This window comes from Anas platyrhynchos, chromosome 22 (genome assembly GCF_047663525.1).
Source record: "Anas platyrhynchos isolate ZD024472 breed Pekin duck chromosome 22, IASCAAS_PekinDuck_T2T, whole genome shotgun sequence".
In the NCBI taxonomy this organism is placed as follows: Eukaryota; Metazoa; Chordata; class Aves; order Anseriformes; family Anatidae; genus Anas; species Anas platyrhynchos.
Window position 1 is genome coordinate 3882862 of NC_092608.1, and position 27666 is coordinate 3910527.

Sequence of the window (27666 nt, forward strand, 5' to 3'; positions counted from 1 at the left end):
AGAGCTGGGTCACAGGGAAGGGGCTCTGCACCAGGAAGAGAATCTGGTCATTCATGAGCACAAAACACACACACACACACGTTGGCACGTGGTCATTTCTGCTGGTACTCACTGTTAGCAATGCAAGGGAGATGGCTCCAAACAACAAGCAGGCTACCTCCCTCACCACCCTGCTCTGACAGGAGCAAAAGACGTTTTAAAGAAACACTACTGAGCAAAATATTTTATGAAGACAGATTCCTTTGTATTAGCAACCAGTCAAGTAAGTCCAGGGACCAGCTCAGGCACCCTTTTATAGTCCTGCATCCCTCCCCCTGCCCAGGCAGTAAAAAAAAAAAAAAAAGAAAAAAGAAAAAAAAAAAAAAGAAACATTCTCCAGTTAGAGGGGATGGGGAAAACAAGAGGGTGAAGAACTTAATAAATCAACACATGCTTCTAAAAGAAGCAGCAGGATAAAATCATTCCTACAGTCTGAGAGCACTTCCATGCTATCGACCAGAGAAGCAGGAGTGGCCCCACGCACGTAGATGCAACGCACACCTGCAAGCACCTTGCTCGGTGCCTGCCAAGGCAGCCGTCTCCTCCTGCCTTTGTTCCGGGCTCTGCTTAGTCCAGGAGCCAGTTCCTGGGAGGAGTTCTTGTCCCCTCACTCCTAGCGCATCCCTCTTCCTTCAGCATCTCTCAGTAGTAGTCATCCTTCTTGCCGTCAGCTCCCCGGATGCCCGCGTGCTCTTTCCGCTCTTGCACAAGTTCCAGGTCGTCGTTGTCATCCACCTCACCGCCGTGATCCTCCTGGGTGCAGAGGGAACAGCCAGGAAGGAAAAATCAGCAGGGCCCAGCTGGGAAAGGAGACCCTAATGCTCAGCACCACACTGCTCCTGCGCAGAGCAGTTCTACCCAACCAGCCCAGCTTGGGAAACCCAGGGGCAGGGAGGAGCGCAGCTCTGCCAGGGACCTGTCACTGACACTGGCAGTTCGCTTTGCCAAGAAGCAGAGTTGAGAAGCCCACGTTTCGTGCGCTTTAACATCTCAGCCTGATGCCACTGTTACATGAGAGGATATTTGACCTCCACCACATCCAAACTGCTTAACAGTCCCAGCCAGGACATGCAGCAGCCAGCACAGCATCTGCTGGCACCTTGGTGTCCAACTAGAGAGTGTACAAGCCAGGTTCTTACACAGGGCAAGGAGAACTCCTGACATCAGCTTTGTTTTTCTCCTCCCCACACATTACCTTTTTTTTTAATCCTCACTTCCAGCAGGCAGTCCAAACCCTTAATTCATCAGCAAGCGTGCTGAAACTGCAGAAAATGCCAGCAGCAGCCACTCACAAAGGACAAGAAGAGGATGAATACAACTCAGTGCTCTTAACAAGACTGCAGAGAATCCTTCATTTCCAGCCAGGTGAGCCAGGAGGAAGCAGTGACCCCTCCTGGGGCTCACACAATGCCCCTTTCACAGACGCCCGGCTCTCAAATAAAACATGGAACAAATGTTTCCCCCTGTGCACCTCATCTAGAAATGGTGCTCAGCAGCACCTACATTAATACTTTTTCCCGTCTCCATTGCATTCTAGTCACAAAAAATCGTGGACTTTCAAGGCTGGTGAACCAAACATCCCACTTAAATGTTACCGTAAGGTAGCTGGCAACACTCAGCTGGCTCTGGGGGCTGCACGGAAGGCTGTCGTGTCTCCATTCACTCAGCTCCCTGTCACGGAGACCGCCTCCAATGGAGAACACATCCCCGAGCAGCTGCCACGAAACTCTGAGTTCATCTCAGCTACAGATTTACACATGAGGAAAGAAAAAAACCACTCTCCTACTTCCACCCTTCAAAAAAAAATAAAAGTTCAGTTCTTTATGGATCTCTCTCCCAGTTCAGATTTTAAAAGCTTTCTCCATCTTTTAGCCAGGACCAAACCCCTCACTGAGCAGAGACAAAACTGAAGGCAGTGCTCGCATCTGGTTTCCTAAAAGCTGAGCCATGCTCAGCTCCTGAATCCCAACAGACCCAGGTACCAATCACAAAGAGGGAAAGAAGAGGAACCTTGGTGTCGTACAATTTCTTGCTCCTGATCTTCTTGATAGTCATCCATCGGGTCCTCCCTGGGCTTGGCAGGTCTGCCAGCATCCTGAAAGATACACAACGTTGGACACTGAGCACTGCCCCGACCCATTTCCAGCCCCTGCGGGGAATAAACCCTCTGGCATTGCAGCCCCAGGTCTGGAAAACGTTGGGCTCAGGAATCAGGGCAGCAGAGAGGCAGTGAAACAACCCCAACTCCATTTGTACCTTCCCCACCCTCACACATCCAGCAGTTGCATCAGGTCCCAGGCTGCAGGGAGCCACGCACGTCCTGCACAGCTTCTGCATCAGCCCAGCTTGAGGTCTTTGTGCTCCCCTCACTACGTCCCGCCACCAAATTTGAAGACAAAACAGAACAAACTAGCAGGGATATTTTTAGAGCCTCTCTCACTGGTGAGGATTGAAATATTAACGCTTTAAATAATTTACAGCTCACAGAAGGATCTGGGTACTCAGACAAGGCTGATTTACAGACACTCCAACAGGGCTGCTTGGCTTCCATCTTCCAGCAAATACAGTTAAGCCGGACATCTGCTTTCTTAGACAACTCCTTCACAACAAGCCAGCTGTTCTACCCTGACCCACTCTGCTCTTAGAACCACAACCTCGAGGATGTATCCCTGGAGAGGAATGAGATGAACTGGCAGCGTTTGCCTTTGCGTTTGGGAGAAGCTCAACCTGACTCAGCACTGCTGGTACAAACGTGGTCTGTGCCCAGTCCCCACAGGACAAGCAGGCTCGCACTGCACTGAACCTGGATGCATTAAAAAGTGAGGAGGAGCTCGGTGTAAACCAGCCCAGAGAAAAGGGAAGTGAGGAAAGCAGAAGGACAGGAACGTTTGTTTCACCACCTCTTCCCGAAGTGGGCTTCAGACATTACTGTAAGGCGTGCCCCCTGCATGGTCTGGCCCAGATAGCAGGGAGAAGTTGCCCAAGCTGGTAAAACAAACATTTTCAGGGAAGTGGTACTTGTTAACACAGGTTCTCACCAACACTTCTCCTTATACAACACATTAGGTATCCACAATTTATTTATGGTTGCTCTTTAGGGAATGCAGCACGGCCCCATCTGAAAGGTATCCTCCTTGCTTGACTAAATTGGCCTGGATTTGTTTTTTTTAACCTCACCACTGATCACGACTTTAAAGCCTGACAGATAAAACGCTCCTTTTTAAACCAAGCAACACTCGGGTGCATGTCAAAACAAACTGATATTTCCCTGATGCAGAGCCTGGCTTCAGACAGCAAGCAACACTTTGCAAAATAAATGGCTGTCACCTGCAAGCAGGCGAACAAGAAAGCAGAGCTTCTGCACCCTGTCACTGCTGTCAGGAGTCTGCTGCTTGCCCACAAACAGCAAGGGCTGCTCTGAGCAGACCCCAAACATAGCCCCCTGCTGTTGTCTCTACTTTTAATACCTGAAGTGCTAAAAAAGAGCATACAGCTACAGTAATAGCCATGTAGTGAGACATCTCCTGTTCCATGTCTCTCCAGCCACGTAGGTGCTCCAAAGACTTGTGCTCACTTCAAGAAGCCGAGGGGACAGACAGAACTGGTTCTGGCACTGACCTGCTGATTTTCAGAGAGGTTTCTCCTGCCTGCCACATCCTTGCAACAGCATTATGGATCCATGCAGGAACATGCTGCTTTCCTTTGAGCCCTTAAGCTCTCTGCCTCCCCCCACTCGCCCCATTCACAGCCAGGAATCTCTCCCTGGGCCCCTACTGGCTGCCCTTGTGTCAGTCACCTTCGGTGGCTTCTCCTTAGACTCTTCTTTCACGCTGGGTTCCTTGAACTTCTCCAAACCTCCCACCTTCTCTTCAAAGTCAGGTCTCTCCAGTTCAGCCTCCTCAAACTCATCCTCACCTTGGTTATTGGGATCCTGGGCAGGATCTGCAGCATCATCCGGCATCTGGACAAGAAAAGCCTCGTGTGAGTACCAGAGAAGATATCCACTCGAGAGACAGAGGCCAACACGAGCCCACCATCAGCAGCAAGCCAAGGAGCTGGGAAAGGCTGTTGCCCAGAAGGGACCCAGATCTCAGGAGGAAGGACTGGCACTACACCAGTAAGGGCACAGGAGTATTGTCCCCCCTGAACAGACCACTGATTACTCTTAGCAGCATTCCTGTCTTTTCCCATCCTCTATTTTTTTTTTTTTTAAATAGGAAAATTGAGATGAAGAATTGTCTTAACATCCAGGCAGACAGGCAGCACTGGCTTCATAGCAGTTCTCCAGTCATCCATCTCACCAAGCACACTCATGGCTCTAAAACCAAAAAAGCTCAGTTTTCACTGTCCATCTGAATCCCCCCAGAACCAGAAAGGAAATTGGAGTTGTACATTACATAGACTTCTGGGAAAGCATCTACTTAAATGAGATTACTGGGTTCTTATTTATAGGAAGGGCTGTGTCCTGATGACAGCACAGCTGCATTTCTTACCATGGGCTCCTGGACAACAGTCTCCTTCTGAGAATGCAAGTTCTCCCTCTCAATCATTCCTGCATCTGCAAGGAAGGGATACAATTATTAGAGTCATCTCTGGATTAAAAACAAATAAACCCACTCACAAAAAGGGAGCTCACAAAAAAACTCTGATCTGGTCATCTTTACAATGCCTTTAGAATGCAAGTCAGCATTTCAAAGGGGATCCTTAGAGCAGCCCCAGCTCCCACCTGCCCTGTTCTCCTGCATTCAAGCCCACAGCCATCAGTTAGTTGCACAGAAAGCCACCTGATGGTCACTGCCTCAGCCTAGCAACACGCAGGATTGGCATCAGTGTCTTTTTGACAGAGGCAATTAACTAAACTAGAAAACCCACTACCAGCATTAAACCAATTCCTATGGGAGGCTGATTGTCTTGTCAGAACAGTGGTCTGGAGGGACCCCGCTATAAAATAGTGCTGTACAGCATGGAATTCGGGAAAGCATACCCATTTCTAGCTCTTCATTATCTGTCTTCTCCTTCTCGCTACCCTGGTCAGCTGTTTGATGCTCTGCTCCTCTCTTTTGACCCGGTGGCTGCGAGCTGCCCTTCTGAGTCTCTTGCCCAGGCCTGGGGTCGAGGTGAAGGCTCTCAGGGTAACTGTGCACTTGGGCGCCGTCCATCTGGGCATTGACTTTGTTGACTATGTCCTTCCAGCTGCAGCAACAGCACAAAACAAAGCAGGCACCTCCTGACTCAGCACATGCAAGAGAACCTTCAACACACCATTTCATAATGCCAAGCAGAAAACCAACCTACAATGCATGCACAAGTTTGTCTTGATTCATATTTTTCTCAAAATAGCAATTGCACTAGTTACCAGCAGCTACGTGAAACAGAACACGTGCCACATAAGTCATGCTTTATAAACACAATTTGTAGAACTGCCTTAATCTTATTTAGCTGATACAGTAACATCCACATAGCAATAAACTCCAACTCAAAATTGATGCTTACTCAAGCCTCACACACGCCCAAATACATAAATCTCAGTTTCTTCAAAAATACCCAAACCAGAACTCCTCTATGTTCCAACGTCGTTTAAAATGAAAAGTGCTGCTAAAGTAAAACTGCAGGGTTTTGACCTATGAGGGGAAAAAGCATATATTTCAAAATAAATAGAAGAGCTGCAATACAGAAGTGCTGATTTCCATTGTCTGGTCCTTTTTGAAGTTACAAGCTCTTTATGAAGATTTGCAACTAGGATAGGTGCTTTAATCAATGTCTCTATAAACTCTCAAACAGCCTGTGTCTCTCCCTTGTACAAACAGAACAGGGACAAATAATTGAAATGAAACATTGGCATATGGTTTTGGTGGTGGTGTTTGTTTGTTTTTTTTGTGTTTTTTTTTTTTGCTTGTTTGTTTTTAAGGTGAACATGGGAAAAGTAAAGTATTTTCTTTCTTTATTTGGTGAGGTTAGCTGTAATTCCACCACAACACAGTGCTTCTCCCTGCCTCAGGCTCTTAAGTGGCCCCAGCTTTAGCAGTGTTTTGAAGCCAGCATATTACTACCACACAAACTTGCAAGTAAGAAAAACCACAGCCCAGCCTTTAGCTCAGATTTCCCATTACAAAGCCATCACCATGCGAACTGGCCATCGAGCCCAACAATTCCCATCTGGAATCTGCTGGTCTCAGCCACCTTGTGCAACAGCTCTTGGCACGGGATGCACGGCCTCTTCTGCATCTGGTGTTGTTCTTACCATGGGCACCTCCCGAGAAAGCTGGGTTTTGCACTCACATCACAACCACCACCCAATGTAAACGACAGCCTTCAGCTGCTCAATAGTTTCGTGATGATAGATCCAGGACAGGAAAAGCATGGTCTCTGTCCTTGGGAAGTCATTTGCCAAACCAAGGCCAGTATTTGCATTCTGAGTTTCACAGAGGATGTTGCCTACTGAAGCAGCATGGGGAGGATACTACCCTTTGAAAAAAAAAAACATGCAGAGCACAATCTCTGACCTGAAAAGATTGCAGGTTAAGTGAACAACAAACAGGGCAAAGAAAATGCATTAATAGAATCTAGCTGATGGATAGTTTGGAATGAGATCCCAAAGTCTCTTTTACAAATAAAGCAGGAATTAATTTTTCTTTCCTCTCCAGTAAACTGCACAGATCTGACCTGGACACACACAGATGATAAATAAGTTAAATAAGGAAGCACTATTTTCTGAGTCAGTTTTTGGATTCTGGCCAGAATTTGATGAATTACAGCCTCAGAAAAGACATTTTCTTCCTTTTGCACAGCAGACTTGTCTTGTGTGAGTGCTGCTAAGACACAAAACAGTTCCTCTTGTGCAGCATCCAGTACAACAGGATCCTGGTCCTTGCCTAGACTCCCAGGTACCACAGCAATACAAATACCATACTGCAATAATCACTGACCTTGTTACCTGCAGGAACCCATCACACCCTCCTGCGAATGCTCTTTCTAAGCTCAAAATGAGCAAATTATGGCTCTTAATCACTCTTATTTAGAGGAAGGGAAGGAATTCCTTAGCCACCCTGGTGCTGAAGATGAATGGCTTCCACCCTCCACTCCAGCTAGTGGGAAACACACACTGACCCAGCAGTAACTCTTTTCCCTCCTCCCCATGCAATCCCTTTAACAAGCAGGTCAAGTACAAAGGCACACTACAGAGAGTGCTCCAACAGCACAGAATCCTTGCAATCCTTGCTCCTCTTTTGCCAGCCCAGCACCCACACGTCTGCATTCACGCAGCAGTGCCTGCAGCATGACCGATCTTCTGGTTTCGGGCTGAGATGGATGCCTGCAGCAGCGTGCAGTTACAAGTAGATCGCCAAGGGATAAATAAATAACGCTTTCTTCAATTGTTTTCCAAGTAGAAACCACAAGAAACACAAAAGGAGCAAGACCAGAGATTAGGCTATGTGGTACCTCTGACCCTGAGGGCAGAGTAGAGGGGAGCTTTGCATCACCAACCTTTGCATTTGCACTTGTTTGCTCCCTGTTGAGTGGTGGTTGTCTGGCATCTTGGGCTTCTCTGCTGCAGAGGGTTGCTTCAGGTCAGACAGTGACAATGCAGGAGCCTGGCCTTCCTCGTGGCTGTTCACGTGAATGCGCATCACCATCTTTACATCCTGCAGGGAGGACACACAGATGTGCTCAGGATACACACAAGCTCCTGATCTTATCATATTCTTGCAGACCTCTCTTGCATTTGACACTCAGGGGCCAGAAATCTCTTGTCAAGGAACTATAGACTCAGAGTGCTCCAGAACAAATCCACAGCCCTGTCCAGCCAGCCTGCAGTACGAGAGGTCACTCTGCTTCCATGCAGCCAAGAGGAAGTGATTTGGATCCTATGGGATCCAGGCATGTCTCATCTCAGGTAGCTTCATCTCCAAGAGAAAAAGGAGCACCACGAACTCTTCAACAAGGAAACACATTGCAATAATAATAGTAATTGCATTTGTAGCTAACTATACTTAGATGATTGCCATTTTGGCAGTTATTGTTCCTCACTGTGCTCACTAGAACAAGCTCACAATATGCACAGCAGCTTCCAAGTATTCTCACTGCTGTTCACAATCCTGAAATAAGACAAGAACTTCTTATTTTAGTGCAGACTGCAGGAAATTAACAAGGTTAATGCAAAAGGCAAACCCAGTCCCTAGTGAACTAGCTTCCTTTTTCAAGAGGAATGAGTAAATTTTTTTTTTTTTTTTTTTTAAATACAGGCTTCTGGAGTGAGACAGATTCAGCGGTTCCTCCTAGTGCCCAGCACATGGTGCATGCTCTCAGGGAGACAAGAAGCATCAGCTCTGCAGAACTTACTGGGTTCCCGTTCGGGAGGCTGTTCACAGTCCGGGTGAATCGGATGACGTGGCTGTCCCCGTGTCCTGCTGGCCAGGCTGGCACAGCCTCTGGTGGCAAATTGGCATCTTGCAGAGGGGCCGGGTGGGTAACGAGCACGCTCCCCTGTGACCTGGGGCCATTGTTGCTGTAGGAGCCCTGGCCCGGCAGCAGAGGACCATCTGCCTGCTTCCGCAGCCCAGAGACCTGCGATGCCAGCAGGCTCCCAGCCGGGCGATTCTCCAGATTGACTGGAAAAGCCTGCAGGGAAGAAAGGCAAAGAGTGAGCATCAGAGGAACAGACTGCATTCCCTCAGGTTCAAAGTCCAGGGCTGAAAACCCCCAGAAGCCCTGGAAAGCCTCCCAGCTACTCAGGACTACCACACCTTCTGCCTCATGAGCTGCAGCTGGCTGCTGCCTGGCCCCAGGGGCTGCTCCTTCAGCACCTGGAGCTGCTGCTGCTGCCCCTTTCCTCCTCCTCCTCCTCCTCCTTTGAAGCTTGGCATCTTCTGCAGAGCTTCCTTGAGCTGCCTGAACTCTTCCATCTGGGTCTGAGGGAACAAAAGAGGTACAGAAAAACCTCGCGTGATAACAGGGCTGAACAACTCCTTGCTAAGAACAGCCACGCTCACGACCAGTTGCACAGCACAGATACACCCCCCAAAAAAAGAAGCCATATATATACAGCTGGAGATAATCCCCAACCATTAATCACAAGTCAAGGCTGGTCTTGAGCTTTCCCTCCAGATTTCACAGATATTTTGTATTGTCTCTTTGCCAGTCTTGCATCTTATTTCACTGCATACTTTCACCTTGGAAACACTGACCCACGACACCAGTACTCTGAGCAACGCTATTTACTGCACGAGCTGTTAACATAACCCCTGCTTCTGCACAAAAATCCTGTCCTGGCTCTTGTAGGTGTGGCTCCTTCTCCTCCTCTGCCTCTCATGTACATTCAGGTTAGCTCCACAGGAGAAATGTGTTCATCTCAGAGGGGCTGACAATAATTGGCATAATTCCACCTGACAATTCAATTTACTTTGCAAGACAAATGAAAAATCGATTCTCCCGGACTGTTAAACAAATGTAACTCTTTTCTTTCTACGGCAGCTTTTTTCTTCCAGATCCAACCCTGAAAAGGAAAGCCTGAGAAAGCTATCCAGGAAAAGCTCCCCGCTCCTACCCCCATTATTTATAGGGAAGTGAGGGGAGAGAGCTTTTCATGTGCTTGCCAAGGTACCTGGAAATGGACCAGAGTGGGGACTGGGCAGAGCAGGAAAGCTTCCAAGCAGCAAGGAAAGTTTAGCAGGAAATTAATTCCTGAGCAGGCTTTGTTGATTTCAGTTCTTCCCCCTGAAATTTGACCTTAAAACAAACATTAAAACAAAACAAAAAGCCAACAAAACAACTCAGCAGAGCTAAAATAAAAAAAAAAAAGAACGAGGAAAGGAAAAGGAAGCCAAGAGCTGTTCGTGGGACGTAGCCCTAGCAGGGGATTGCTTCCAGCCAGAAGGAGACAGATGGAAGCAAACCTTGTGCCCGTGGAGAGGCTGTGCAGGTGGGCTGCCCAGAGGGGAGGCAGCGCACACACAGGTGCCCGCACGCTGCTGGCACCCCGTGATAGCAAGCTGTGCACACAGGGCTCTGTTCTTCCCTGCCTCGTTTTACCTTGCAGAGCAGCTGCTGTGACAGCTACTGTGGGCTCAGTCACCTGGCTAAGGCTCGGGGAACTCATCAGCATCTCTGAAAAGTGAACGCGACTGATGCTTCAGTTGCTGGTAAGGGCTTGCTGGATTCACCCCTAGGGAGACCCAAGGTCTCTGCTTTCCACTGCAGGTGTCCATGTGGAGAACCCCACCAGCCTGCGGTGGCCTCATGGAGGAGGAATGGATGAGAACAGCTCAGTAGCAGGTCCCAGTTCGGAAGGCAGGGAAGTCAGAAACACCAAGAGTCCACTTGAGCCCCTTCAAACCACACCGACGTGAGCCAAAGAGCTGTCAAACAGCAGCTGCCTGTGGTGTCAGGGGCCTGGGATCCTGGCTGGAACAAGCAGCTACCTGCAGTGCTCTGGAGCCGCCCACTCCCTGCGTTTCTGCAGGGCAGCTCAGGGCAGGACTCGAGCAATCTTGTAGAAATCAAGAGCCACCACCCCTATGCTGCCAGCAGAAATGCAGCCTCCAGTTCAGAAGAATCAGCTGTCAACAGCACCAACCCCAAGTAGCTCCTTGCTTCGAGCTCGTCCTATGATCCACAGGAGCACTTACCAGGAGGCTGTTAATCACCAGGCAAGGCTAATCCAGACTGCAGTGCAACTCCTAACAAAGCACATTCACATGCGTGTTGACTCAGTACAGAGCCAGAAAGAAGCTGTGGAGACCTTAAATCCCTACCTTCTGCTTCCTCCAGCAGACTTTCTCCCCTCTTCCATGCCACCTGGCAGCTCCCCGTTCGAGCTGGGTGAGCAGCACTCGGTGATGGGAGGACTGCAGCGTGCTGGGGAGGCTTACAGCATCTGCAGAGCACGAGCACCATGCCATACCAACAAGACTTCATGCTCTGCTGTCTCTCTAGCCTTGAGCCAACCCTGCTTGCATCTCGGACCTGGCCTCCAGATTCAAAGCCTCCCTCCAGCACCTTCGTTACTGAACACTGACTTCTTGTTTGCAAAGATTTTTCTGAATCTTTCCAAGGTCTACCTCCAGTAATGCTTCAAAAGGAGACAGAAGGGGACCTTTCTTCCAAGGTTGCCGAGCACTTATTTGTATTCCCAGCAAGCTAGGCAAGGCACCTCTGCATTGCTGGTTCACTCTGCAATTAATTTTATAGGCATACGCAGAGGCAATTCATAATCACTTCTGGTAGAAGCATTTGAGATGCAGGTAACCGACAGGAGGTGTTCCAGAGGTGGGAAGAAGCTGGTTCAAGCTCACTTAAGCTACATGAGTCCCAATGGTTCATCTGCATTTCCAGCTATTGGGACAGATTCCAGGTTGGAAAATGTATCCAGAAAGCCTCTCCATTGCTTCCACCAGCACTATTTTAGGCAACTCACCATGCAGGAATGCAGTTACTAACCAGACTTATTATTTAGGGAGGGGAGCATTTCATAGTGCACCCAGGCCCCAATGAAAGGTTGTCCCACATGGCCCCAGACATCCCCTTGTGGATTACCTGGGCATTAAGGAGCTGAGAGTGAACTTCCTGGTGGGCCTTGCGAAGAAGCTTGCTCTCTTCTCTGAGTTTAAAGACTGTATCTGCAAGAGAAGAACAAATTCACTGAAGAGAGCTACTTCTGCAAGTGCAGTGTCTGTCCTTACCATTAATTCTTGTGAAACCTCACACGTCTCTCTCCAAGTTCAGGAACTAGAGTGAAGCACTAGCTAGGAGCTAGCCAGACAGACCTACCAGACCCAAATTACTGTTCCTCATCTCGTCTCCCCACCCAAGGAACTTGCTCCTCTCCAGAGCGACTCTGCTAGCTGTTGCTAGCAGGGGCAGGCTCTTGCTGTGCTCGCTTTCAAAATAATTTGATTTATTTCTTCATTTCCCTTATCCGTTGCAGCTGGAGAGCAGGGAAAGCAGCAGTCAGTGCCCCCACCTCAGGAAAATGGGGGCTGAGAGACAGGAGGAGAGCTCTGCAGGGCTCCTGAATGCACCAGATTCAACCCAGCTTCCCCCCAGCTGCACGGAGAAGCAGCTTCTTGAAAGGATGCTACAAATAAGAACACACAGCAAACAAAAAGCAAGCATAGAACAACTCGGTCCTCAGGGATGTTTATTCCCATGCTATTAAGCAGCAAGCCTGTGCCTTGCAGCTCGCAGACTGGGCTCCTTTCAAGCTCCCTGCACGCTTAGTGCTTCAATGACAAGACACAAACTTACGTTTCAGTGCCTTGTAGATAACTATGTGTTCTCCAAATAAAAAGAAAGACTGACACAAAAAATATCAGCCTTATTTTGGAGCCTGAAGCTCTCTTAAAATACCACTAACTGCGTGCACTAGGGTTTCTCTGCAAGCAGAAATTGCTGCATCTGCTGTGACAGGGAGGGGATTTTTTCCCCTAGCAGTCACTCGGCTGCAGGCTGAATCACATGCACGATTTCAGCTCAAGCTTGTAGATATTTCTAATTACAGGGGTATGTCTTTCTATAACATCCACCCCGGGACAGGACAGTGCTATTGAGGTTGCAAACTGTGTTTTTCCCTCGTGTTAAAGATTTAACATCAGAAGGAGCACAGAAGGCTCCAGGACCACTACTCCTCAGACCTCTGAGCACAGCAAAGACACCCCCGCAGCCCTTCAGGAGAACCAGAGGCATCTCAAGTGGGGAGAGATGCCCAGAAGAAGCAGAGTTTCTCTGAGCCTCACTCACATCCAGGTCTTCAGAACCTGGAAATCAAAAACTTCGTGCCAAGGCAGGGCCCTCCTCTGCCACCAGCATGGCAGAGGTGTGAAGTTCTGCTCCAAGTGGCATCGCCAGGGGTTTTGAATCAATGCCATCAATGGGAGAAAAGCTTCAGTTATAGCTACAGGGCCCTTTTATCTGTAAGACAGGTTCAGCAGTGCTCAAACCCAGCCTTCAGAGCAGGCTGTGCCAGTGTGCGGTGAGGGAAAAATGGAAAGCGCGGAATGAGAGTGGGGGAACAGCAGAGGACAGACTGTGCTGGGGTGTGAAACGCAGCATAAATAGCCTGCAATTCTTACAAAGCAGAAGAGAAAATAGATCATAACGCAGCAGGAGGGGGAAAAGAGGCAAACAGGATTAAAAAGGCCCATGTTAACAAGATCAGGAAGCTTCAGCTGGCTTAGCAAGAGCATGTACTCACAGCCTGTTAACTGGCATTCAAAAACCACTTCCAGAAGGAGGGATGTTGAGGAACAGGGTGCGACCACCTCAGCAGCACCACAACCACTGGTTGTGTGGTACAGCAGCATCAGTCCCCACTCCATGCACATCCAGACGGCTTTGTCCCTGACCTGAGAGCTGTCCCCAAACTGTAAAGCGACAAGGAGCCACCAAACCCAGCTCCTTCGTACTTCTGTGGGCTTCTGCTTTCCTCCAGCACCCCTAGGACACGGGTTTCCTTTTCACAACTGAACCCAGCACTAATCCCTCAGTTCTGCTCCAACAACTCGGAGCAATGCCGACTGTTCAGAGCCCTCTCCTTCTTCACAGCCCCTGCTGGTGGAGGCGCACCTTCCAGCACCTCTCCTGAGGACACATTATATATAGAAAGCACTAATGGAACATACGGAAAGAAAACGAGGCATTAGCAATGCTGCTAGCTCTCTGCCACTTCTCAGAAGACTGTCTTGCTCTTTTGTATGCCATGGTTACCAGCACTTTCTCTTAGAGGAAGATTTAGTAGCCAGTTTGAGCTTCAAGCACAGAAAAGAGATGGGACCGAGTGAGCAACAGCCTGGGAAGGTGTACAGAGAATATTAATGCATCTCAGCCTTACGCTGACCTTCCTGGCTAGCCTCCTTCTTCAGATTGCTTTTCTGATCATTATTCTTTCCCGTGGCAGAATTAATTTTCTTACTCCATTGGTGGCTGCATATTTCAAGAAGTGAGATTGAATCAGATGTTTAGGTTTTGCTTGCTTGTGCTCAAGTTCTTTTTTTTTAACCCGTGAATACTCCTCAGGTACTGGGGCTCTGCTGGTCATCCACAGAAAGTGACAGCAGCTGTCACTCTCCCAGACCCGATTCAAGTAAGAGCAGATGTGAATCTTAAAAAAAAACATGATCTAATTAAACAGTAGACTGAATAGAAACAACTCTTTAGGAATTAAATGGATTGGGTATTCTCTGCAATACTTGCATATTAAATGCATTTTATAGACCTACACAATTAATTACAAGAAGTATGTTTTAATTCTCCCCCAAGCTTAAGTGTTGGAATTTACAGAATTCTGGTGTTTCAGGAACAGAAAATGGTTTCTTTTTTTTTTTAATGCATACAGTGAAGTGAAAAATATATGCTGAAATAGATGGGATCTCTAAATGTCATGATGTTATTTCTCTGCACAGAAAATCTCTCTGCTAACTTGGCTACACCTTCCCACTAGAAAAAGGACAGGGGAAGGCAGGATTATCTGGTGGATAAACCTCTTGTTTCTGCCCAGTCTACGGTGGAACTACAGGCACACACCTCTGCCTTAGCCTCACACCTCCTACTTTTTGGGTGTCTCATCCATTTTGAGTGTCCCCTCCTTGGGACATGGGCTGTTTCAGTCTGAATGTGGTCAGCACTTGGCACAACGTTTTCATCTCACTTGGCTTTGCAAATCCACACAAATATGGTAAGCAGCAGCTGCAGTAAAAGCAGTCAGCAAAATTAAGTTAGGCTTGGAAAATACCACAAGAAATGCTGTTACTGCTGACAGAAGCCAGGGATGCCCACGCAGTACAACAGTGCAGGGTCTCTGAACCCCAGTGAACTCAAAGACCAGTTAAATCCAAGGTAACACAGTCTCCCATGGGGCTATATAAAAAAAAAAAAAAAAAAGGAATCTCTACTCCTCTGTGTCCCTGTGCCAGTGCAGTTACAGCCCCAGATCCCTGCAGCCACACACAGGTGTTCCTACAGTTCTCCAGACCTTTTGGAGGGCCTGGAGAACAGCCACAGTCCTCTCCTGAGCTCAGATCTTCATGACCCATCCTCTACCTGGTGTTTTCTTGGCTCTCCATCACACTTACCCTGCAAGTTTGTGACTTCATTATCCTTCTCCTGCTGCAGCTGGGCGTACTTCTGGTTGTGGGTCTCCAGTGTCTTACGATGTTCCAGTTTCAAGCTGTTGTGCTGCAGCTGCAGGTCAAGCAGCTGCTTCTTGACATCTTCATGCTGGTTCTGAATACAAAAAGAAATCAGTACAATTAGGGAGGGGAGGAGTAATTTAACTGTTGTCAAGTGCCACTCAAGTGTCTCTGTTTAATGAGTTGCTTGGGGAGGCAGATGAGACTTCGGTTCCTCCAGTAAGGCAGCTAAAAATTCCAGATAAAAAAATTGTTCTTTGGTTTGAGAGTGATGTAAAACGCCAAAGCATTGTGAAGCAGCATGGGAGATCTCCCGAGAAGCTACTCAACTGTAAGAGAAGTGTGTGAGCAAGTCCATGCCTGCCTGAAAAAGAGATGGAGGCTCTGGGACACGGCCAAGAACACTCCTACTCCTCCCTGGCACTCAGCTCAGTAAGAGCAACTCAGGCTCTCATCTCAGCTGATAGCAACCCAAACGCCTGAGATACACAGCACAAATCTTGGGTCCTTCCCCGAGTCCCTGAGATGCTTAAGGACGGCATTACCTGCAAGGATAAATGTTCCCACAGTGCAGGTAGCATCAGCCCACTCGCTGCAGGAGTAGCTCACCTTGAAGCAGGGTTAAGGTTTAACCTGGATAGCAGGACACCCAGCAGACCCCAAACCGTATCTGAAGCAGGCCAGAACTCATCAGGTAAGAGCTTTGCAACACACCATCTCCTCCCCTCCCCTCTCGCAGAGCCAGAGAAGAAAACGTGCCGAGACATCCCTTTGCTCAGACCCACTGAACCAGAATTCACCTCCTTTCTGGTCCCCATGGTAACGCAGGGACCCTTCCACATTCAGTTTGTCAACACCAATTAGGTATGCAGATGGATTGGCTCCCAGGTGAACCCTGGCCCCTCCACACAGCAGCTCCTCAGGACGCAGGCAGCAGTTTCAATTAACCTTCCTGTAAAACAAATGTCTTTTTTCCCTTTTTTTTTCTTTAAATGCTAAAAAAATGCTATCGATGCTGGCATTTATCCCCAGTAAAACAAAGTATCTGTGTCCCAGGCATTCTCCCCCGGAGCAATTATCCTTAGCTAAAAGAAGCGAAATAACTGTGCTCCAAAAATACACGCAACGGAAGAAAAAACTTTCAGTATGAAGGGGTCCCAGAGAGAGAACAAAGAAGAAACAAGGATGTTGGGTTAATCAGATCACAGAAGCAGAAAGGAAGATGAAGAGAATAAAAAAAGATTCCTGCTCTGGCTTTCAGAGACCTTGGGTACTTACAGCTCCATCAGAGCCACTGGCAAAAAGCTGCGCAGGAAAACCAGACCCCTCCAATCATTTGGATGCTGACCACCTCAGAGAAACCACCAACATCAGCACATGAGAATTGTTTTTTAATAAGAAACCCTGAGCAATTCAAGGCACCTGAAGTCCTCATCAGCTCAGGTCAATTAATTTCCAGCCCATGTTCTGTCTGCCACGAGCTGTGTGTCCCCACACTGCTCATGGTCAGGAAGAAGGGGGGGAAATCTCAAATTCTCCTCCTCTGACGGCAGCAGGAAGCTGAACAGAGAAGTGCCTTGGCCAAGGTCACCCAGAGCACCTGAGCCCAGCTCACGAAGCACACAGAGCAGCCTCCCTCCTACCCAGTTACTGAGGCTGGTGCTTGAAAACTTCAGGAAGGATCTAAAGATGCTGAGCTGTGTGGTGGCTGCAGGACAGGAGCCCCAGAATATGCTACATGATATTTTTTTTTTCCAAAAAATATTATTTAAGAGAAGTGGAAGCAGAGCATTCTCGAGCCAGCAAAGCCCCAAGGAAGCCGGGAACCTCTCATGTCCAGAGCTGCCCATCTGGCTCACATCATTCCCCTCCTGCCTCAGAGATGCTGCTGTGCTTACCCAAGCAGAAACTGCAGGACACTGCACATGAGTGGGGTGGAAATGATGCACAAACACAGAGGGGTGAGGGAATACAGAGAGCACACTGCCGTCACGTATCGCTGGGACCCTGCCCACCGTGCCAGTGCTGCAGCACTGGGAGAACTCAGCTAATGTGGGAGAAATCAGGAACCCCACGTCCCGACTCGCCCACAAGCAAAGGAAGGGCACACCTCACTGCAAGCTTCCAGGTCCCCGCAGTTTCAGGAAGCCCATGTGAAGAAGTCTTTTGTTTAAAGCTGTCTGCCTGTTCCGTGAGTGCCAGGAGGCGTTCTACAGAAAGATGCTAAAAAAAAAATACTCAATCTTCACTCAAGAAGATGAAAGGAGTTATAAGGAGATGAAGTCTGGCCCCAGCAGGAATCCAGACACAGGCAACTGCTGCAGCCGCTATTTTTGGACAAAGCCAAGCCCTTGAGACTGGGCTGCCTGTTGCAGACGTTAATCAGGCACAGAGAGCTTCACTACAGATCAGAACGGCTCAGGAGTCAAGCAAGCTTGATCCCTTTCTTCTGTAAGCAGCTAGAAAAAGGCAGTGCAAAACCGAAAGCTTTCCTTTGGTACCTGCTGCATCAGGAGAGCCCACGTGGAAAAGAGCATCAGTGGCAGCAAACCAGCAGTCTCAGCAGAGACTGGCACAGGGGATTTGATCAAGGGTCAGCCCCAGCACCCTCAGGGCTCTGAGGACAGCCCAGATCCCACAGCAGGGAGCTGAGTTTCCTGCTGACACACACCCCCCAGCAGCCCGAACCCCAACCAGCACCAAACGACGCCTTCTCTGCATGGTGGTTCCCTGCAGAGCCCCTCATCTCCAACTGCACACAGCAAAACAAAACATTGACAAACGAGGGCAGTGAGCAGAAGAAAACAAACCTAAAGAAAGGCAACTGTGGGCTACAGAGCTGTCCTGTGGGGTCACACCACGACCCAGGCTGTCACCAGTGGCCACAAACACCAAAGCCAGGTAACGCTGGTGTGGATTCACAGAAGTTTTGGTCACCTTTGGGACCTTCAGCTTAACAGGGCTCGTCGTTTCTGTTCAGCATTACACGTCTATCACCCACTTCTGCATCCTCGGTAATGATGTTGCTGGCAGCATTCTTCCTTGTCAAGAAGCTAGAACAAGTGGGAAGCATTTTTTGCCCGTGCTCCAGAAACAAACCTTATTCTAAGCCCCACAGCTAGCTACAAGTAGAGCTGAGTGCTGCGTTTTCAGGAGGGGGAAGCTCTAATCCACCACACTTCAGTCCCAAGGGCTTGCCTGTCTTTCAGCAGCTGTAAATGCAGTTACAAAATAGATGAAAAATTCCTCCCAATAAAAGGCAGTAGGAGAAAGAGAGCCAGGATGAAGTGCTCTCACTGTCCCTGGGCGAGAAGCAAACCGGAGCACGCTGCTCAGGCTGCAGTTGCTACGAGGAGGAAAAGTCAGTGCTGAGGAGTGTTCCCAGGGCTGGATAATGCCCAAGGGAGCTGCGCTTCCGTCCTCCCAGAGCTTGATCCAAAGGCAGGCAGCTGGACGTCCAGCTCTGCTCCGTGGTGCTCAGGGCTGCTGGATCCCAGCCCGCTCCCTGCGTCCCAGAACTAAATCACTGCTTGGCTGGAAACGCTCCAGCTCAAGACAACATTAAGGAAATCATCACCACCAACAGACCACAGCTGCACTGCGCTAACAGAACCCAACTTTCGCATTGTGATATGGTTCAGGTAGAGCATTTGATAAGCTTTAAAACCACTGTGAGCCACCTCACCTGGCCTTAAGGTACATTCTCCTAGCCCAGCAGGGCAGGATGCAGTGAAGAGGCCCATTTTCATGATACGGAACACAAGAACACAAAAGAACATGCTGGGCAACAAAACTCCTCTGTGATAAGCTGCACAAAGGCTACCATTGAAATGAGGTATACACTGAGACTGTAATCTGACACAAAGCCCAACAGAATAAATAGGAAAACTCCCATAAATCTGAACAGCCAGGAGGAAACATGGATCAACGCCACGGGACCATGGATCCACAGCCCTCTGGGCTGGCACTAGCTGCAGGAAGACCTTGGTCTCTCCCAGGCATCTCTGGTAAGTGAAAGCTCTGAGCTACCTTTCGGGGAGCACTCTAACGTGTAGCAAATGGTGAGGACTGAAATCAGACCAAAACCTTACCTTCAGGATCTTGTGCTGGGAACTGAGGGCCCCGTATCTGTTCATAGAGTCTTGCTGGAAAAAAAAAATAATAAAGAAAGATTTAATGGTGCCATTAGAATCACAGAATCACAGAATCACAGAATCACAGAATCTCTAGGTTGGAAGAGACCTCAAGATCATCGAGTCCAACCTTAGGTCCCAGAAAAGCCTAAGGCATGTGAAACACATCAACACCCGCCCAGGCACTGCATCAGCAGCAAGATGAAGACTCAGTAAGGTATGAAGTATTACCAGCAAGTGAGTACAAATTGCAAGCAAGCTGCCCAGACCTTAGTATATTCAGATATTCATCCACGAGTTCCTTCGTGTAACAAGATGACATTCACCCACAGATGAGCAAGCTAAAAGCTGTTCCTCTCCCTCAGCATCTCACCAACAGATGCTCTGAGAAAGGAATAAAACTAGCCTTGTGACTCCACAAAGGGCTGTAACCCTTCCACTGCACTATCGCACAGGAGAGAGCAAGCAGAACAGCTTCGGCACAACACAGCCTTAAGATGAAGCAGATCTTCACACCTGATCTATCCCTAAGATGAAGCAGATCTTCACACGTGATCAGCCGTGCAAGATAGAGTCGGCCAAAGTTGCTTTTGGACCAAATGTTCTCACTGTCTTTCATACAGCCCAGACAGCAGCCCTGGCCTCATGACTGTGGTGGTACCACAAAGGTCTTGGCCATCCTTACAAACACGCAGGAAAATACAGACACTCTGAGGAATAAACTGTACGTACCTTCTCCTTGTTGAGAGCTTCCTGAGCTTCTAATTTATACACTAAAAAATCTAGAAACGGAAGAGAAGACAATTAAATTTACAAGGGCCTGCCTCTGTATTTACTCTTGTACATCAGCTTTAAAGGATTTGGCAGTCTGGAGTGTCTGAGTACTGGGGAGCATAGGGATGCCAATATTATGAAGTCCTTATAGAGCTCAGCATCTTCAGATCACTTAGAAGTTACCATTTCTAAGGAAAAGCATTCTAACGCTAGGTATTGCTATCACTTCCGAAGTGCTCAGACACATCAGGATGGGTGCTATCCCTTGCAGATTAGACTGAAGACATCTGTAGGAATGTAAGAGAACAGAGCCCACCTCCCAGACAGCCACACACTGCACAGAGGACAGAAAAGGCTCTGGGAGCCACGTGTGCATCTCCCCACGGCACTGCTGGAGTGTTTTTCAGCCACTGCTCCGCGAGAGACTTACCTTCCTTCGTCTTCTTGTGCTCCCCTCGCTCCTTCTGCAGGGATCGCTCCAGCCGGGATCTGTGCTCGTACACCACTGGGGAAGCAGAGAAAGGCAGAGCGTGAGATAAACCCTGACATTTCCTCCCAGACATTCTCACCTGAATTCCAGGCCAAGCAAACCAACCGTGCTGAAACACATGCACATATCTGACACCCTGAGCAATAACAGCTTCAGGGCCAGCCACCAGTCCAGCCCTTGTCTGCTCCCAGCTGGCATTAGATTCCCAGTCCAACACCAGCCTCATCCTGCGAGTCTCTGCACTCAGGTTTTGCTTCGGAGCCTGGGCTGTGAGCTGGATTTGGCGGCCAGTGGCTGAGCTGCACATCTACAGGCCAAGCCCACCTCCAGGCTCAGCACAGCCAGAGCCTTCCAGGCTCTCTGCTCTGGATCAGCAGCACGTGGGAGAGATGTTTTCTCCCCTTCCACCCCCATCTCCATCCCCGACCATTAACAGGCCCTCAAGGCCACTAAAGAAGAGCGAGTCAGCAGCTCCCTCTCCTCTTCACACAAAAGAGCATCTGTGCTCTGCGCAGGGGAGCCGAGCAGGGAGAGGGACGAGGCTGCTTTGTGCAGCAGCCACATGACAAATGGAAGTGCCAGAGAAACCTCCTGACGGATGATGATTTTAATCCGCTCTGACGCCTGAGCACTAACCGAGAGCTGTCCCCGAGTCCCAGCACCCAGCTGCAAGCAGGCAGCTCCTGCAGCCCCTCTGCACCGAGGCTCCCACGGTGCCACAAAGCACCCGTGTATCTGTTTTAGAGTTGACCATCAGTGGCACAGATGTGGCTCTCAAAGAAGCACAAAGAAGTGCTCGGAGGTGATCCTGGCATCTTAGAAGTCAGGCATTTGCCTAAATTATCCTGCACACCACATGGGAACCATGATGCTGAGGAAGGGACACACAAGAACCTCACTTTGATGAGGACTCTCCTGCCTTGCCTTACCACAAGCACAACTGGCACCTTCGTAGCCCCTGAAGGAAAAGAAAAAACCACCCAAGAGCAGCACCTTTTTGCCACCCCACCCATTTCTCCCCAGGCAGGGAATTCCAGCCACCCATCTCCTCCAACGCCTTCTCCGTGGGTGAGCAACAACGGGGTGAAGCTCACGGCTTTCACTGATCAACAACAGCACAGAGCCAGTCACATCGCATAACCACGTGTGGGTTTTGAGCCTTCAGACTCCCTGCAAGCGAAGTGAAACCCAGATGTCAGCGCGAGTTGGTGTTTCTGCACTTTAAATTACTGCCAAGCCTTGAGCAGTCCTGCAGGCAGAGCGAGGAGGGCGCAGAGGCTGAGCACGGCACGGTGACAGGAGAGATGGCTGTGCAAATCCAACCTGGCATCGAATAAAGCGCGCTGGAAAGCAATATCACCTCCGCAGACACACCTCTCCCAGCCTGTGCTCCACCACCACTTCCTTCAAAGCCTCCGAGGAGCCCGCAGGTAGGATGGTTTGAGTGGTTTCACCGCCGCAGTCTGTAGGAGGTCACACAGCTCTCATCTCCATTACCTACCCAACAGCTCATCCTCAGTGCCACTGCGAGGGCCATGCGTGGTCTGCGCTGTCCTGGTGGCTTTACAGGAGACTCTCGATGGCTGGGGGTTCGTTCCCTGCTGGAAGGGCCTGTTCTGCACAGAAAAATAACCTCCAGCTCGTTTACCTCTGTGATTTTTAAGCCAAACTCATGACACCGGCTGGGTCCAAGCCTAGGATTTTCATCATGCTTTGGTTTACTAGCAGCAGATCTGTTCATATTTACAGTCATCTCCACTGAGTGCCTGAGCAAATCAGGGGAACAAGGGGCGGTATTTCAAGGCAGACATAAAGTGCTGAGCCCCAAGGGTCTCGCTGGTGGCAGTTCAGCTGCTTCCCAAGCCCCCTGGAGCATTACCTCAGCCTACGGGTAGGCTGGCAGTCTACACACTGAAGGTCCTGGCTCCAAGAAGGGAACTGAATCCAAATATCCCGGCATCCCATTGTCCCCCGAGGAGCAGCTTCGGTGCTTCCAGGCGGTGACTTGTCCTGGCCTGAAATCAAGCCTCGGCAGTACAAGACAGTTGGCTCCTCCTGGAGCATGCTGCTTTTAGACAGTGCAGGTACGAGGACAATTTTTTAGGCTTTACCAGCCTGGGCTCACGGCAAGGCAAGCTCAGAGCGAGGAGCTGTTCCCCAGGCACACTTTCACACCCAAATCATGTCCCCTGAGCCACCCAATTCCCTCTTCCACCTTCCTCATGGGGCAGGAAGCGTGGTGCTCTTGCTCAGGAATTCCCAGCCTCCAGCCACGTTATCTCCTTCCTTCTGGCTTCCCTTCCTAACCCAGAGACATGCCAGCAGTGAGGATCCTTCCCCTGGGCCGGGCCGCTTCCTTGATGCTTTCCTCTGAAGCGAGGCCTTCTCCAAACCATCCCTGCAGAAATATTCATTTGTGGCTAGCCTGGAAGGACGCCTCCCTCGCTGAGCACAGCGATAAGCAGCAAGCCCACTGCTGGGGCTGTCCAAGCATCTGCTCCAGTGACAGCTTTATTTTTAGGCACTTCCCAGCATCACCCCGAGGGCTTTCCCTGCCCAGCTCGCTGTGCGAGCAGGTAAGCACATAAGAGACTGTGAGTGCTTTCTCGCCACACGCTGAGAAGCCTCGTTCAACACAATAGTCAGCTGAAACACATCAGCCACTGCCCCAAAGCCTTGTGAGCTCAGGGCACGCGTGTTTTTGCTAAGAGCATCTCACTTTCTTGCAGGCTCACCTAGCAGAGCACCTGAGCACAAGTATCTGATGTGGTGGGAGGCTCACTCGCAAAGGAACAGGCAGAAAATCACTATTTTGTGCAGAAAGCTGCTCAGATAACCCCGAGCTACCAGGTGCTCACTCAGCAGACACGAGACTAAAGCACAGGAAAGCCCCTACAGCAATAGGTTTGCAGCAGCAGAAGGCACAGCGCGAGCTCCACAAAGCAGAGGATTTTTTCAATATATACATTTTTAAAAATATATAAATAGAATAAGCTGAAGTAACCTCCAGCAAGTAAAAAAATAAAATAAATTACCTCCTCTGCCATTTCTCTGGGTCTGCAGAGCCTGGAGACGCTGGGTGCAGCTCTGCACAGCTCAGCAGCAGGGCAGTCTCCCCGCTCACCTCTGCAGTGGGATCCAGCCCCAGCCCGGCCGGCCAAAAAATGGCACTTGCAGCTCGAGCAGACAGGAAGCCAGGAAGTCTTTAACAATTCACAGCTCCAAGAGGGAGTGGAGGGTGGTCAGTGTCTAAATCCAGGCTGGAATCCAGCCAGCACTCAGCGCAAAAGCACTGTCACCTGCTGCCAAGTGAGCTAAAAATGCAGAGCTGAAACAATGAAATCCCTTGCAGTGCCTTGCCTTTGGGAAAGGAGAACAGGCCAGGCTTTCCACAGACATGTTCTCATTTTACAAGACCTCAGAAAGCAGGGTGAAGGGACTGTTATCTCAGCTGTACGGAGATAAACATCTGCCAGGGAGACTTTAGGAGATCCGTGACGGGAAGAGAGTGATTCCAGCCTTGCAGACGGGCCCAGCTGATCACCTGCAAAGAGCTTTCTTCTCAGCTGCTCTGCTTGTTGTAGAGAAACCCTCCTGCCAGCCCCCATCCAGCCACATCACAGCTAACAACCCACAGCACCAGCCCTGCTGCCGAGCGAGATCCCAAATCCCAGCCCTTAAAGCAGAGCCCAGCATCTGGCAAGGAGGCTCCGCGCAGTCTCAGACACCTCCGTGCAGGAACACGAGGGATGCAGGGACAGAAAAACCCAGCAGATTCCTCCTCGATGCCACCCGGAGCACAACGAGAGGGGCACCAAGCTGCCCGGTGGGATGGGTGCCAGCCAGCAGCAGGCTCCAGGAGGCTGAGAGGGTCGCACGCTGCCAGCAGCACCTCTCTTTGCATGTTTTTATTTTGTTTTACCCTGCAGCAAGGTCAGCAGCTGCTTTGCTCTTCTTTTGAGAGAGAAGACGAGCTCTGTTCCCTGGCTGCGTGTGGGACAGGCGCTGCTGTTTCAAGGCAGCTCTGGCCATCCCTCTCCACTCCCTCCTCCGCTCGATTTCCCTTTCACTCGCTCTCGGCCCAAACTTTGCCCTTTCCAGCTGAATTCGGAGGCAGCCAGAAGCATTTACCGCATCTGGTGCTAGAGCCTAAGAGGAGGAGGAAACAAACAGCGCTGAATTCCACCCCATAACACATCCTCCTTCTGTAGGGCTGGGAAGACGAATCGGACACCGCAGACCAGCAGCAATTCAAGTCTCACTCCAAGCCAGCACGGGGCAGGAGAGCCTCGGGGTGCTGGCACCCAGCTCCCTGCTCAGCACCCAGCACCGCCAGCTGTGCAGGGCCACGGCCGGGCGTGCAGGATGCGGCTGCACGGAGGCGGCCCCTATTTAGGGCCTGCCTCTCCCAGATCCTAAAAGAAGCTTCGCCTCTGAAAACTGTTGGACAAGTGTCTTGTGAAAATAAAAAAGGGTATCCATGGCAACGACTGTATTTAGGAACGGGAGGGCTGGCAGAGGGTTAGAAACCCCAGCAACAGGCCACAGAGCGGCCGCTTAAACATATTTGGGTGGAAAAAAAAATATTATGAGCCTGTCTCAGCTGTTGGCTGGAGCCTGCTGTTCCCAGAAGCGGGGTTCCCTGAGGCTGTCGGCTCATTCCTTGAAGCAGCCCCTCTCCAAGTGATGCCAGGAGGGGACAGGGGATGGCTTCTGCCCTGCTGGTCTCGGTGTCGCAAACACGGGATGCAGGTGGGGACTGCAGGGGCTGGGACTGTGCAGCACACCAGGAGCTGTGGGTGTTTGAATGCCTCATGACAGAGGGAGAAGAAAAGGAAACAAAATGTAAGGTAATAGCAGGAAACCTTTACGCTTGATGGATCAATTCAAAACATTGTTGTTTTTTTTTAAAGCATGTTTCCTTGAGTGACAAACACGAGCATCGATTTGCTTCCCCAATTCTGATGGAAATACAGAGCCCTGAGCACAAGCTCATGTTCAATTCGCATCACAACACTGCACGCAAAGCCACCTGAAAAGGTTTAACCCAGAAGTCACATCTTGAGCCACAAACCTGCAGAAATCCCCAGCAACACAGCCTACAGAACCGAAGTCACTGTCTGTGTGAGCAGAGGCCAGAGCAGACACCCCACGCTTGATTTCAGCCCGAGGAAGAGCTCTGGATTTAAGCACCACCATCTAATCCTGCCTGCTCTATGAAAAAGCCTTAAATCAGCCTCCTGACCTTGAGGCATCGGCACAAGCCACATGCAAACAGCATCCTGCCCACGGAAGACTCGTCCTGTGGGCACTCAGAATAACCCATCCAGCTCTACACACAACCAGGGGCTCCCAAGGAGTGAATTCCTCCCCAGCTGCTCTGCAGGAAGCTCAGCAAACGGAGCCCAACTGGAGCGAGAGGTGCTGGCACCGCAGCTTGGGCAGATGGGGAAGTCTCAGCCGTCCACAGGAGAGAGAGTTCAGCAGTGGGACAACGTAACCTGACTTCAGCCTTCCCTGCTGGGATGTCTCCATGGGCTAAAACGTCACTCTCCCACAGGCAGGCATCTCTGTAAGCAGGACAAATGAAGGGGGGAGAAAGGGGAGGGAGGCACACACACAGCACGCGTGCCTTCCAGCTGCTCTCGCCACAGGAACCAGCGCTCGTTGCCTCCTCTGGTTTTATTTTTTTTAAAGCTGCTGTAAGCAGCGAGCTTCCAATCAGCCCCAAACAAGCTGGCAGGAGCCACAGACTGATCTCTTGAGAAAGGGGTTTATTTTCTCACAAAGGTAACAGACAGTACAACAAACTTTACTAGAGGGCCCCCTGCCTATTTATTTCACTTTCTGGACCTGGCCAGAGAGCACAGCCAGGTCTCGGAGCCTGCTCCAGCAGCCTGTGCAAGCCCTGTCTGTATTTTTACTGCTTCACATGTAGATCCATGCAGGACTAGCCAAGGGGAGCTGTAGGGAGATCTGAATCCAGCAGGACACAGCTGAACTCCCCACCCCAGCCGTCCCCTTGCTGCTGCGTGCAGCAATTCAGACTCCAGGCTGAGGAACTCTAGAAAGCAAAGGGGGGGAAAGAACCAGGAGACATCTTCCTAGAGCTCTTTACAAGTCCAACCTCACTCCACAAATGCTCCCTGCCTGTCACTGGGCTGGGGGGGAAGCAAAGGAAGCTCGGAAGGCACGCACACAGCCGGTCACTCACCTTGGAGCTGGGCAGACAGCGCTTCCTGCTGCTGCTTGTATTTCTGGGCCAGGGCTTCAGCGCTCCGCACCTTCTGCTGCAAGTGATGGTACAGGAAAACTCCCGAGCCTAAGCACACCACGGCCAGCAGGCAAAACCCGGTCTGCAGGAGCCCCTTCTGCCTCCTGGAGCACATGCCCGTGCCCATGATGGGGCTGAAGCAAAGCAATGCAGCGCTGCCTCCCTGGTGTTGCTACAGCATCTGATTTTTTTTTTAAATATATATATTTATTTTTTTTCCCCCGAAAACAGCTCCTTTCCTGCACAAATCCCTTCGGTGACCCTCTGCCAGGTCCGATCCAAGTCTCAATCCGCTCCTCCCCAGCCCTCAAAGCGGCGGGGGATGCTCCCAAAACGGCTCGTTCCTCATCGCCCGGGGGATGGGAGCGCAGGAGCCGAGCAGAGCCGCATCCTCCAGCTGCGATCCGCCGCGGGGTCCGGCCCGGGAGGCGGCGGGGGGCTGCCGGGGGCACCCTGCGGAGGAGGAGAGAAAGTTTTTGCTTCCCATGTGCTGCAGAAGAAGGAGGAGGAGGAGGAGGAGGAGGTGGAGGAGGAGGAAGAGGAGGAGAGGGAGGGGGGCAGCCGTGGCGCTGGGCTCGTCCTACCTCCCCCTCTCCAGCACCGACCGGAAAAAATAAGCCGTGGGCTGAAGGAGTGCTCCTGCTCCCTCCCTCCGCTTCCCTCTCCGCCTGCCGGCGGATGCCGAAGGGAAGCCGCAGCCCTGGGGCTGCCAAAAGGGGCTGGGGGGCTGCCCAGGGAGCCCCCGGTGCCCCCCAATGTCCTGGGGGTCTCCCTCAGCCCCCCCAAGGGCGAGGGGAGCCAGCACGGCACCTCCACCCCAAAGCAGCTTGAGCC

At 50.4% G+C, this 27666-nt stretch overlaps 1 protein-coding gene across 2 annotated transcripts; it reads right to left on the reverse strand.

Annotated features, from left to right (window-relative positions):
- Nucleotides 1-222: 222 nt before the first annotated feature.
- Nucleotides 223-27558, reverse strand: LOC101797871 (uncharacterized). Of its 2 annotated transcripts, XM_005008845.5 has the most exons (15): nucleotides 27417-27558; nucleotides 26773-27285; nucleotides 20499-20573; nucleotides 20027-20076; nucleotides 19253-19306; nucleotides 15105-15255; nucleotides 11572-11654; nucleotides 8784-8948; nucleotides 8380-8658; nucleotides 7525-7682; nucleotides 5024-5232; nucleotides 4533-4597; nucleotides 3836-4000; nucleotides 2063-2134; nucleotides 223-792 (listed from the first exon to the last, which is right to left on the reverse strand). In XM_005008845.5, the coding sequence occupies exons 2-15, from the start codon at nucleotides 26957-26959 to the stop codon at nucleotides 682-684; spliced, it is 1824 nt and encodes a 607-aa protein (XP_005008902.4). In that variant the 5' UTR covers nucleotides 26960-27285; nucleotides 27417-27558; the 3' UTR covers nucleotides 223-681. The 2 variants fall into 2 exon arrangements, with proteins under 2 accessions (XP_005008902.4, XP_012948842.3); XM_013093388.5 differs by lacking the exon at nucleotides 27417-27558 and having other exon boundaries at nucleotides 2050-2134; nucleotides 26773-27391.
- Nucleotides 27559-27666: the final 108 nt, after the last annotated feature.

Coding starts and splice junctions, on each gene's coding strand:
- LOC101797871 (XM_005008845.5), bottom strand. CDS start 26,959: ATGGGCACGGGCATGTGCTCCAGGAGGCAGAAGGGGCTCCTGCAGACC. Junction 20,077..20,498: donor GCACAAGAAGACGAAGGAAG/GTAAGTCTCTCG, acceptor TTCCGTTTCTAG/ATTTTTTAGTGTATAAATTA. Junction 15,256..19,252: donor CCCAGCACAAGATCCTGAAG/GTAAGGTTTTGG, acceptor TTTTGTATTCAG/AACCAGCATGAAGATGTCAA.